At 39.1% G+C, this 13470-nt stretch overlaps 1 protein-coding gene and 1 long non-coding RNA gene across 13 annotated transcripts in view; one reads left to right on the forward strand and one right to left on the reverse strand.

Annotated features, from left to right (window-relative positions):
• The first annotated feature begins 4337 nt into the window (after positions 1–4337).
• Positions 4338–5253, forward strand: LOC120835588 (uncharacterized). The gene is made up of 2 exons (XR_005714601.2): positions 4338–4409; positions 4508–5253. It is a non-coding gene; the product is annotated as an uncharacterized LOC120835588 (long non-coding RNA).
• Positions 5254–8930: 3677 nt separating this feature from the next.
• kif21b (kinesin family member 21B) overlaps positions 8931–13470 on the reverse strand; it is a 143944-nt gene continuing 139404 nt past the window's right edge. For 8 of the 12 annotated variants that reach the window (XM_078092399.1, XM_078092397.1, XM_078092398.1 and 5 more), the window contains 2 exons: positions 12269–12398; positions 8931–9689 (listed from right to left, as the gene is read on the reverse strand). In XM_078092399.1, the coding sequence (XP_077948525.1) occupies positions 12299–12398 (100 nt within the window). In that variant the 3' untranslated portion in view covers positions 8931–9689; positions 12269–12298. The remainder of the gene's footprint in view (positions 9690–12268; positions 12399–13470) is intronic. The other 4 variants (XM_078092401.1, XM_078092400.1, XM_040203533.2 and 1 more) reach the window with 1 other exon arrangement.

Here is a 13470-nt window from a genome sequence, read left to right on the forward strand (position 1 = left end):
CAATATGGACAGTAATTGGGACAAGAATAGCAGCAATTGAGGTAAGAAGTGTAGGTATGATAAGTATATGTAAAATGCATCACATTGGGATGTGATACCAAATTACTCCTAATTTTGCAGTTTAAACTCTGCTGCTTTTAGTTTGGATTAAGACTTAATAATCCACATCACCTTAAAATGTGATTGCCGTCCATTTGCAATGGACCAGGAGGTGGTCAATGCTTTCTACTGCTTCTCACATTAGAAACACCATGAAAATCTGGTATCATTGTTTCCTGTCGTTCTCCCTGTCTCTCTCTTACCCTCTTACTCACTTTCACAAGCACATCACACGCACACACAGACAAAATCACAGCTATGAGCATCTTTTTTTCTTTCATAAAATCTGTGCAGAAGAGTACCTTGGATCTGGAAACCAACTCATACAGGACGCGTCTGCCTTGCCCTCCAGCTCAGGATCAGGAAAACACATACACACAAAATATTTTTTTTCAGAGTATTCACCAATGTGCAGATATGAAGACAAATTATTTTCTCATCTGTCTCTGAACCACTCATAAAGGAAATAAAGACACACACCCAACTCTTTCTCTGCCAGGATGATTCATGTATTAAGGGCTGTTGGGCGAACACACTATTGCAGATGTTCCAAGGAGTGGGCTGGAAGAAGCAGGGCCAGAGGATAAAAAAAGAAACAGAAGGAGGAAGGAAGAAGACCTTCACAACAGCCTTAATAAGCCATCTGATGAACACAATCCGGGATTCCAGATACCACATTTATTTTAAGAACTTTTCATAGTTTCCTATTTCATAGTGTCTTAATGAGCTGGCTTGTTGAAGGATCCATAGCAAATACTTACAAAACAGTGGATACCTCATTAAAGGCAATTTCATCCAATTGCAACGGACAAGGGAGTTGTCCATGCTTTGTGCTGCTGGTCACATTAATAACACCATAGGGGATTGAGATGTCCTTTTCCCTACGCTTCCTGCTGCTTCCTAAGCACTAATTATGCTTACTGGCGTCATACTGTCTAAAAATATCGCCTTATTCAAGTAATTATGCAAATAACCAATGCCCTTTCAAGTTCCTAACAGAGCTTGTGATTTTTTTTTCCCTCACCACCTTGAAACTGAAGACATTGGTTTTTAGCGTTAATTACATTCCTCAGTTGTTTTAACATAACATCACAAAATTGACTAATGAATATGTGTTGGACGTCCAAAAGCTATTTTTGGTCAGTAAATATTAGCTAATCAGGAAAACTGTTGCTATTTTGAGCTAGGCTCTGATGCACACTTTTCAAATGTAGTTGTCTCCTTCAGATTTGATTTGATATAGTTGTTCAAACCATATTTGGTCTGTTAAAGGAAAAATAATCTGCGATGTACTTTGGTAAAACGGCAATATCTGATTGAAAATGATCCTACAGCTAAAGTACTTTTGCATTTCTGGGCCATATTTTGGTGTTTAGTAGAGATCTTTGAAAATATTCAACTAAACAACTCAAACAAAAATGGAAATAATAAAAACTACTGAGGCTTAAGGGTTAGGGTTACAGGGGTGACAGAAATAGACGCAAAAACCTAAAAACAGCCTTATCGAGATTCTGGCTATTGAAAAACTTGGAGACGACCATCAAGACGACCATGAATTTTAATTCTGTTTCCATTTGACATTTTGTTATTTTAGGCTGCCTTAAAACATCTGGCAGTAGAAATTGGCCTCTCTGACTAACTCATTGCATTGTCCCTACAAAATAAATAAATAAAAAACATTTACCATTAGTGTCAATGGATTTGCTTAAATGTTACAGGCTTCTTGGTAAAGAAAAAATATTTATGCCTCCGCTGGATTTGATCTGACTGCTTAGACTGCTCTGCTTGCTGTAAAAGTGCGTACCTTACTTCTCCCTTTTAGACTAGTAGGAGGCTTGATAAACCCTAGTTCAAAAGGGCCATGTGTTCCTTCCCAGGGTGTAATCCTGCTCTGTCGCCCAGTGGTGATGTGACAAACATAATAGAGATGCCTTTTGTGAATGGTTGCACCGAGATTAACAAGCAAACGATAGAAGGACCCATGGAATGACAAGCCCACGTTAGGTATTTATGGATAGCTACAGCAGCCTGGGTGGCTAATTAACTGGCTAATGGCCCAACACTCCCTCAGGCAGCAGCAGTGGGGATTTAAAGAGCTGGCTGTTGAATTGCAGCTGCAAAACATTAAGGATAAAAATAACCACACTTTCATGAGTCGTTCTACAGGTACATAAATTCTCAAACTAATTATGAAATCCTCAATTCGACACTTGAATCTCACTGCCCTTGATTAGCTATCAAAAAGTACTAGTGCTGTATGCCGCCTCCTCGCTCTTCTACTCTATTTTTACAGAAGGAGCCTTTGAGTCGGCTTAACTCCAGATTAATACCAGAACGATCAGCAAAACACTCACAGTCACAGTTTCAAAGCAATCAGTTTCAGTTAAATCAATTCAGTTTCAGTTTCAAAGCAATCAAAATAATAATGAGAGAAATCTTCCCACATTTAAGTTTTTTTGCTATACATATATTACACATATTCATGGATGTACCAGTCTAAATATCTATAATATATTTACTGTAGTAGTCAATTAAGCCTGCAACCTTTTTGTCCTCCTTCTAATGCTGATAGTTCATATTTGTAATGTGACAAGCCAGTTAAAGATATTTTTGCAATGAAAGAACGTATTTCATGTCACAATAGATATTGCAAAATAAAATAAGCATTATTTTGCTAAATTCAAAACTGCCTACGACATTCTATGTTGTACTTTACTGCACGGACTAAGGGACATGTTAAGTGTTTTTACGGATTGTGTTTACGGAAATAAGTTTTTCGAGATGTGAATAATAGTTCTCGTATTCACTGCGTTTAAGAGGTTAGGGAAGGTGTCATGTTGTGAAGCTTATAATCCTGTCAATCATCCTAGCTATATATCGGGATGGGTGGCACAAGTTAAACGGTAAATGGACTGTACTTGTATAGCGCTTTTCTAGTCTTCCGACCACTCAAAGCGCTTTAACACTACATGACATCATTCACCCATTTACACCCATTCATACATACACAGTGACACCTGCCCATCAGTAACTAACATTCACACACTGTAGTCGCAGCTACACGAGCAATGTTGGGTTAAGTGTCTTGCCCAAGAACACATCGACATGACCGTTGTTTTGGCTGAGGGTGTAGCCCACAGAAGCCTGTTCCTTCTTCCTCCCTAAAAGTGCAAGTTCTCGTTTCATAGTTTCCCTTATCGAGAGTCGCTACAACATTATGCAGTTCATTTTGCAGTATGCACGATCAAGCTAAAACCTAAAACAAGCTCTTAAGGCAGCTGACAAACTAATACATTTCTTGCGATATTATTCACAAATATAACTAACTAATACGTTTTTAATGTTTGAGGGCTTGAACAATGTTGGTAAGTGTTATAAGACACCGCAGGGTTCAACTCACACAGTTCACGGGGAAATAAGACAGAAACGAGAGTTGACTGTATGCTATACAAATACTATAGAGTGTATTAGTTTTACTCGGTTAAAACTTCAAAAAGGGTTCAAAAAAAGTTTCTCTCTGTGCTGTTAGAGGGTGTTCTTTCCGTTGCCTCTTAAGGAAGATTACTGCCATAAAGAGTCATTCAACTCAAAAGTAAAACTCTTATGTCTACAAGACTGACTCCTAGTGAGAGCTGGCCAGCTGACTAGAGACCCGCCGGATGCTAGCTTGGTGAAACACCAGGCAGGGGAGATTTTTCAATTATTTTTACAATTTTGGTTCAGCATCAATTTTTGTGAAACAGCTTTTAATTTGAAATCAAAACTGTTGACTTTTGTGTCTGTGAATTTAGTGCTGTAATTGCAAAATTGTTAAAACATTTAGCCACTCTCGCATTTCGCATTGTTGGATAGGCGAGGTATAATGATGCCATTCATGCTGAAATTTTGTGCCTTTGTTCGCATACAATGTACTCTAAATGGATTGGTATGGTATGATTTTGAAAATAGCCCACGTGAAAGTAAAGTTCAGGCTTTCATAACATGAATTCATGACATGCTGTTCACACAATTTAGTGTACTATGAAAGTATTTTGGTTGAAGAATAGCCCAATGCCTGTGGCTTCTTTATGGAAACCCTATAGTTGGTTTTGATGTTATTCAAAGAGTTTGTTTAAGGAAAGCTTTATTTTCAAAAGAAGCTGTTTATTGTGTTAGAGGTAACAACTAACAAGCGTCAGTGATGAAGAGGTAGATAATGTTTGACAGGAATATTGTGACAATGGATCAAAGGTTAAATTCTATGGTCCTGTCAGATCTACCTACAACCTTCAGGAGACTTCTGTCTGCAAGTGAGTGTAAATCTGAACCGGGTGAGTGTGTCTCTGTGACTACTATCAAACAATACTAGATTCTTACAACCTGCATTCTATCGTATGTGCACATCTTGAACCCGTATCCCCGTCTTCAGCAGCATGGTGGAATTGGCTTTTTACCCGGCGGTGGCGCTGATGTATTTCTTTGGAGTGGTGAAAGCCACACAGGACGATCGGGTGGAGCTGGACGAACGTGCGTCGATAAACGTTTTCTGTCTGTTCGTGTTGGCACAGCCGCTGTGTCTTGTACTGGGAGAGTACACCGGCATGGCTACATACCTCTTCACAGCTCTGGTCTCGTACAACTTCCTGCCTTGGAGGACGACAACACAGCCTGCAAAGGAAAAAGAATCAATAAAGAAGTCAAAGTGAGAGCAAGAAATATAAATTGAATGAAGATGAAAACAAACTGAATTCAAACTGTTTGGAAAGAAATATTTACGTAAGGAATAAACATTCAATGGGAAAATGTTATTTGTGTTAAAAAAGTAATGTGTTGCTTAACCATGCAGTAGTTGGTGTTTTCCATCTCACACGTCAGAAGGTACAATATCCAGGGACATGCAGGGAAGTGAATCATCTATGTCTGCATAGTGTTAAGCCATGTCCCTGAATGACTGTGTGTCCCTGTGATGTTCCTAAACGTACTGAGATGATGCTTGTGCTTTGCAAAACTGGGCTCAAAGAGTCAGTGTATAATGGATTAGACCATGCTATTTAGTTGATAATCCACCGCTTTGTTCAGCAGTCGTGCTGGTGCCCGCTGTGTATCTGAGAAACAGTAAGACTATGTATTGAAGATGTTCGAGAGTTGCTTTGGCATTAAAATCTTCCGAGCGCCTCTATTGTGTGAAGTCATTTTCCAGGTTTGCACAGTGGCTCTTTCTCTTTTTCTTCTCTTACAAGTGAATTTATTTAGAGTAAAGTTGGTAACCTACAGTCAAAAAAACATCTCCCCATAACTGCATATCATCCCATACAACCTCTTTTACCCATAATGGTGAATAAACTCCACGTCCATTTGCAAGGCAAAGGATGAATATAATCTAGAGCTACAGGCATATGCGAAAAACTAAATCCCAATCAATTGGGTTAAAAACAAGTTTAATCTTATATGTTTTGTTCCATAGAAGAAATGAGACAATATTCAGACTAGAAGACTCAAAAGACTGCCGGCTTTAACTTATTTTCTTGAGGGAATGTTGAATCCTGCATTAAATATTTATTTACAGATATTTTACATGCACGCCGTCATATATAAAAAACTGTACAAACATTTACACTCATCTAAGAGCGAGTAGTCTGTGCAATAAAAGGCACAAATGACCCTTGACCCTGCATTTATGACCCATGAGTACATGGTTCACAGACACTGCAACATATTCTATTACCATAAGCGTGCTCAACATGACAACTCAGCAGCTGCAAAGAAGACCTCTATTAGTGTGCAGTAGTGATCCACGGACCAGCAGCAAAGCAGTCCAGTGCCCTCTTGATTGAGAATAAAGGCAATTCCATCGACTCAGCAACCTGAGGCAAAGATTTTTTTAGCTTCAGATGATGTGAGCAGAGATGTCGTCCAGCCTAAAGTAGAATTTGAAAATCCATGGGACAATCTGAAATCTTTTACATAAGTATAAGTCTTTTACAGACTCAGAATATAATGTGAATGTTCATCAATGTCTGACATGTCTGCTTCTTTAAGGCATTGAGGCCGGTTGGCTGAGGCAAAAGCCTGAAGATGAGCTGACTTTTTGGCTTTGACATCCAAGGTCATAAGATCGTTGGACCAAACCAGAAATGGTGGTGCGTTTTTTTAATAAACCATTTGCTAAACCCCAAGCCCAAGCAACTGTTATGCTTGATATAGTCAATCGACGAGGTCCATGGGTATTTTTTAGCACAATACCTTTAACCCTGTGGGGCACCAACGTCAGAACTCTTCTATTACACACATAGTGGCTTTAAATAGTGATCAAGGCATCTGCTAATGATCAGTTTCAGCTTTGGTCAAACAGGTTTCTTATTCCTAATTCAAACTAGATGTTATTATTTTTTACATTTATCTTTTTTTAAAAATTATCACTTATTATTTGCTTGAAAGGAGGACTTCAAAAGACGGGGACATACTGGGGACATTTCTTGACTGTTATGTTACATACTGCATCAGCGCAGTGCATGTTGAGCTAAACAGATGTTTCTGTCTAATTTCAGTCCTTTAAGCCTTGTGTGGGACTCATAAACGGTCTTTGTGAACTGGGTCTAAAAACAGGCTTTGTACATATCCGAAAAAACAATTTACAGTATTCACAGCAGTGTTCATTTTTCATTCAAGTGCATGTAAATCCAAACTTGCAGAGATTATTCTGAGGCCATCTGCTCTGTTGCCTATTTACACATCAAGTAATGAAAAAACATGAACTCCTCAAAACTCACGGTAACTTTGGGTGGGGCCGATAAAAGGCCTGATAATAAGGTAGTTTATGTATTTAAGCCTTCTGCTTCACTGCTTGCTAAGATCTTCCAAGCCCTTTGTGAAGCATGTGAATCTTTTGCTACATTTCTTTACTCATAATCCATGAAACCTTAATTCTTCAGAATTCAAACAAATGGCCAAATCCCTCTAACATTTAGATACATCCACTATTAGGATGAACTGATGGCAGGGGAAAGAATTACTTCCTAAACTGCCTCATGCATCCTTCCGCAAATGGAAGCATTTGGGCACCTAAAACTACTGTAAGATATCTTCTCTGGGATTCAGAGGGAGTCTGACATAAAAGCGGTCGTAGCGTTATCAGAGGAGAGCTGGTGAGCAGACATAAATAAATACGGTGAAGGGTTGAATGGACAATTAACCTCCAAAATCATAATGGGTTTTATTTATTTATATATATGTATATATATACGTACATATATATATATATATATATATATATATATATATACACATACATATACACGTATATACATATATATATACATATATATATATGTACATATACATTACATATATGTATGTATATATATATATATATACATACTTTTATATATATATATAAATAAAACCCATTATGATTTGAGGTTAATTTCCCTACTGACAACAAACTGTACCGCTCACTCCATTTGAACTACTACGTACTAAGTAATTATGGTAAAGGACTTTCAGCTTTGGCCTGATTTGAAGACAATATGTGTAGATTTTGTACAGAAAAGCACAGTACGTAGATCATTAGTAAAGGGAATCAAACCAATCAAAACATGAAAAGGAGTCTTTTACAAAAAGGGATGATCCGTGTTTGTACCTTTTGTCCCAAAGTAAAAGAAAAAAAAAACACAAAACAAACAAAAATAATTAAATTAATTTGGTCGATTCAAAGAGCTACCACAATCACAAAGTGATGACTTAAGCCTCAATAACCTTGTCCTGTAACCTGAGTTTTTGAGAATGGCATAATATTAAAACGGAGATCACTTTTAATAACCCCCATCCACACATTTGCATTTATTGCACTCCCCAACAAATTAAAACGTAAAACCATATCATTGCTTTTGGAGAATGCCAGTAGCTTCAAACTCATCTTCAACACTTCAACAACAGTGCATACTCTCTTAGAGAAGAATTTATGCCGAGAAAATGAGCACCTGTGACTGCTGTTAAATGATCCAAGCTTTGTTGAATTAAACTAATTATTTTTCTGGGTATTTTATAAGGGTTGATGTTTCAGAGCTGAACAAAACTATTCATTAGTGTGGTATTTTGACACCAAGACATAACTTGCTCTAAAATGCTACATGTAATTTTGAACCGATAAGAAAAGCTCACGTTTATAAACTGAAAGGAATGTGAATGCTTGTTGTTATCCATACAAATAAAAAAAAGATAATTGAATTGGCATTCAAGACTTGGGTTCCTATTCTTGCCTGCAGTAGCAAAGACCTATCAAGCAAGTAGGATAACGGACAACATCCTCTGAAATCTTGTGTGTTAACGGTTTGTGCAAGTGTGTTGGCCACACATCTACTCATCAGTGCAGGGGGCTTCTCCCACTCGTTTAATGTAGCAGCAAATAGTGGGTGGAAGAAAACTGGGATTCTAAAAAGAAATACCTCTCAGTTGTGACCCCCCCCCCTCAAGTAATCTTGCCTGCAAAAAATCTGCCTGAGCTTGGAGACTTCGAATTAGATTGCATTCCGAGAGAAATTCAGTAGCCGAGAGGGAAGTACACTCTTTAGTAAGGCCGGTTGGTCTGATACAGTCGCTAACCTTAAAGATCAGAGTGGAGCTGAAAGACGGCAGGGCGGAACTGATAGGGCTCCTATTACCATTTATGTGGAGGATAATAGGCAGGTATGGGCCCCACACTGTAGGCTGGTTGAGATTATGATCGGGACCTTTGGCCTCAGCCAAATAACCGGCTCACAAATGTCTTACTGTGTCACGTTTGTCTGCAATTTTTTTTGTTTTTTGCCGCAGTTGGCACTTTAAAGAACCGATATCACAGTCTTGTCAGATCATTCAGGGGGCCAGTGTACTTTTATTGCACTGGTGGTTGTGCGCTTTCCTGTTTGCAGAGTTAGTAGCCGGTAAGTCTTATAGCCGGAGAGACACACGGGACACATTCACACGGAGATGAGGAGACATGGATACAATTGAGTCAAAAACAATTGAGGTAGGGAAAGTAATAAATTAGTCTAAAGGCATTAAAAATAAAACAACTTGTGGAACACAAAGTTTAGCGAATATGCAGAGGTATGCTTGAAATGAAAAGGATTGGAGGGCATTTCAAGTCAAAAGGTTTTGTAATTGTCCAGTGAGGTCTTACCACATATCAACATTTTTCTATCATCCACTACATGAATACACACCAGTTTAAGCAACTTCATGTCCTTTTACACAAGGATATGGAAGCCTTGCTGAAAGAACACAAGCACACGTCTTCTCCTAATACCACGCTGCAGTATGTCAATTATTCCGCCGTGTGAATCCCCGGCTGGAAAGATGCGATTCATACTGTCCGAGAGTGGCTTAATGGCTCTTTAAAATTGGTAGTAAAAAAATTCCAAAAGGCAAGTAGTTATTGGTTTTTGAAGATATAAACCGCCTCTGCTTGTTCATTGCACTTTGATAGAGAAAGCAAACTCTTGATTGCCTTGGAAACCGTGTTTGCAGTTTCACATCTCATTGACCAGAAGGAGTTGCAGGAAGATGGCCACCACCTCTGTCATCACTTCTTCCTCCACACCTTCGACAACCAGATCTTAACGGTCTTGTCACTAAAGAGAGAAAGAGACAAAAAGAGGGATAGGATGACAGTGTTTCCTACAGATCCAACGTCAATGTGTGGGGGGGGGATACGACAAACGTTGTACTAAAACACACATTGCTAGATAGAACTGTACACAACTCACACTATATACAACTCCCATAGCTGTGGTACAGATTTCACACCCTATACTACTTCTGTCAGAGCAACGGATTTTGCGGGGCTTGCTAAAAAAACACATGCGAGATAGATGTGGTGTGCACGGAGGGGAGGGGCTGTGTGTGTATGTAAGACGAGTGAGTGACAGAGACTGAGGGAGAGCAGGGAAACGAAATGCAGCTGAACGAATACGCTGCGTGATTTAAATAACATTAAAAAAATAAAAAATACACCAAACGCAATGTGTGGCGGCCGGTGATGAATCTGTGGCGCACCGCCACAAATTAGTCTATGTGTGGGAAACACTGGATGATGAGCAAAGGGAAGTCAGGAGAACACAACAACAAAATAGAAAATAACAAGAAATATGGGAGTCGTCGTGGCGCTCCTGAGTTTCTCTCTGCTTTGACTCCACAGCAAATTCCCAACGCCCATAAGGACTGGGTATGTGCTCTGGCACATGTCCCAGGCCGGCCCATGCTGCTGAGCGCCGCAACCGCAAGGTTGGTGGTTCGAGTCCCGGCTGCCTCAAGTCGAAGTGTCCCTGAGCAAGACACCTAACCCCTAACTGCTCCCCGGGCAAAAATGTAAAAAGTCATGGGTTTAAAGTGTAATGTAAGTCACTTTGGATAAAAGCGTCTGCTAAATGACCTGTAATGTAATGTAAAATATATAAGACAGTCTTTTTCTTTCACAACAAACCATTGAGATTGATTTAAAAGTCGACTTTACAAACACATGCCCTCACACACTTTAATAAAGACCCTTCTCATCATGTCAGTCAAAAACACCTCTAAGAAAAGAGGAGAAACAAGTATGATTTACAACTCTGCAACAAGTAAATCTAATAAACTCTGCTCTGAACTATCCAGGAAATTTAATTACAATTTTCCGGCACATTAACAAGGTGCTTCGACATAACACCTTTCACTGTTCAGTTACCCAGGACCCTTTTGTGTTAGAAATTAACACATACTAAATAAGTTAGCTGTGCTCTTTGATTGGTGTTAATTAGGGGTGTAACGATTCATTTTAACGATTCGATTCGAATCGCAATTCATGGTTGCCGATTCGATTCATGGACGATCTGGGTTAATTTAGAACGATTCAATTCGATTCGACTCACTGACTTGAAATCGATTCAGTAACTTTACTGGACAGTGCAGGCAAAGTTTCTGAGATCCCTGTTGCTTTTTGTAAGGAAATCAGGTTTAAATTAATTATATTTAATTAAATAAATTATAATATATTGGATATTGTAAACAAGCAAACAACAATTAATGGCAAATGTATTAACCTTTTATTTGAATCAAGTGCCATTTTCAATGTAAACATTACACAATAATTACACAATGTTTGGATCAATTCACAGAACCCTCAACCACATTGTAGGGTCGCATGTCTATACAGATAAACTTGGCAATTGTTACTGTGATGCTGAGTTTCGTGCTGGCGAGGCCTGAGGTGTCTGCAGAGCTGGAGTTACCTTCTGCTGCTGCTGCAGCGGTAACGCTGCTAGAGGTGCCTGACTGTCGGCGTTGTTTAATCTCGTCTCCTCCACGCTGTGTTTTATTGTTGTTCTGAGTTTCGCGCGGCTGCCGCTGCGTACTGATGACGTCACAGACAGGCAGACTGAATCGAGTAACGTTTAACGTGTCTAAAGTGCTAAAAAACAAACAAACAAACACACATCCATACCGTTTTTGTACTTAAATCCAATGGGCAGTTTCCAAGTATCGATTATGTACCATTTCAATCGATTTGTAATCGATATATGTCGTCCGGAATGCCGATTTGCGGAGCACAGATCGATTCAGTTGGATCGCAGGAATATAAATTGATTAATCGATTCAGTGAATGAATCGTTACACCCCTAGTGTTAATAGATGCTAAATGTCAATTGAGCCGATTCTGTTTCAAAGGATAGTGCTGAAATTGTTAAGATGGAAAATAGCAGGCTGACGTTATTCAAAGATGGAGAAAATCTATACCAGTACCTCTAAAATGATTACAAAAATATGAATCTAATTTGGTTAATCCAAATGAAACAAGGATTGGAGGGCATTTCAGTAGTGTACAAATATAATGCTGTTTTTTTTCAGTGGACAGACTAAAAATTCGTTGAAACGTTATTCAGCGCAATAACCTGAGTCACTTGTTAAGTCACTGGAAAGCTATTAGTCCAAGCAGAGGCAAGACACTGTAAATTAACAAGAAATCACAATAAAACATGTAAAGTTAAATATAAGCAGCTACATAAAAAAAATAAACGGCAGAAAAGAATAATGGCAGAATTGGTACAATCACGCAAAAACAATAGAACGGTTAGAAACAGAACAAGCGCAAGTAGGAAAGTGCATGTACCACCTAGGTTAATAAACACAAGGGACATATCACGGAAAAGAAGGTGGAAATTAGTTCAGAGGCTACCAGAGGAGGGGAGGGTTGGTGAAGAGGCAATCATGGGAGGCTGGTGGCTCGGCCCTTGATGGCAAGGACCCGTCGAGGAAGACAAGGGGTCAAGCCTGGCACATAGCTCCACAACTTCACCCTGCAGTCACTGGGGTCGAGGAGGAGGAGGAGGAGGAGGAAACAAACAAGAGGAAATATTTGTCTACGTAGAAGAAAAGATAAGAACAGAGATTATTAAGATAAAAGAAGTGAAGAAACAAGAGCGAGAAAAGGAGAGGAAGGAAGAGGAGGAGGAAGTAGAGTCTACTTCAGTAAAAGCCTCCCAGCTGAAGAAGGACCGCTGAATTCTCCCCTCAAATACACACAACGAGCATCATATGATGCAGCTATGAGGTCAGCAAAACAAAGATTTGGAGAAAAACATGAAGCAACAGCGTCCTTTCTGAGCGACAGAGGCTGACACATTTCAGATGAATGGGATGAAAAAAGCATGAATCATTCTCCAGTGTTTTCACACACATTCACGTTTTCTCTCCGTACTTGTTCAAAAAACTCATGTTTCATGTTTTGAAACTCGAAAGCCTCCCTCATAAGCTTGAATTGGTCTGTATCTTTACGAATATCAACAAATAAAAAGACAAAAAACGACAATGCATTAATTTTGGTCTTTTCACAAAATGAGTTGACAAAATAAAAAAGGTAGATTTAGCCGTCTAATCTTTTGATGTACATACTAATAATGTAAAGTACAAAGCTGATAGTACTTAAATCTACACACACGTTCATGACAGTCATCCACTGTAAAATAGTAAATTAAATGATCTTAATTAAAAGCTTTTACATCTTCTAAAGAAAATGAGCCTTTTCTCCATTAATCGCTTACGGCTGGCGCATGCTTCTGTGTTTGCGTTATTGCGTCGACGCACACGTTTCAATTCATGGTTCAAAAAGGCTTGCGTGTGTTGCAGAGCAATTCACCTCCAGAACAACAGGCGGAGTGACGGGTTTTTGTTGAATACGACCTAGAGACTCAAGTCTATTTATTTATTTGTTTATTTATTTATCATAGACTTTATTGCCCCGTGCATCGCCACTGTTGCTTTTCATCATAGACACATTTGTCCTGTATTTTCCTCCACAACTTTGTGCACCTCTCGACCGGCAAACCGGCATTTGCGGCGATCTCCCTCCATGAATCCAACTCGTTTCTACAACCCGCC

The sequence above is a fragment of the Gasterosteus aculeatus genome, chromosome 17, assembly GCF_964276395.1.
Source record: "Gasterosteus aculeatus chromosome 17, fGasAcu3.hap1.1, whole genome shotgun sequence".
NCBI classification, from domain to species: domain Eukaryota; kingdom Metazoa; phylum Chordata; class Actinopteri; order Perciformes; family Gasterosteidae; genus Gasterosteus; species Gasterosteus aculeatus.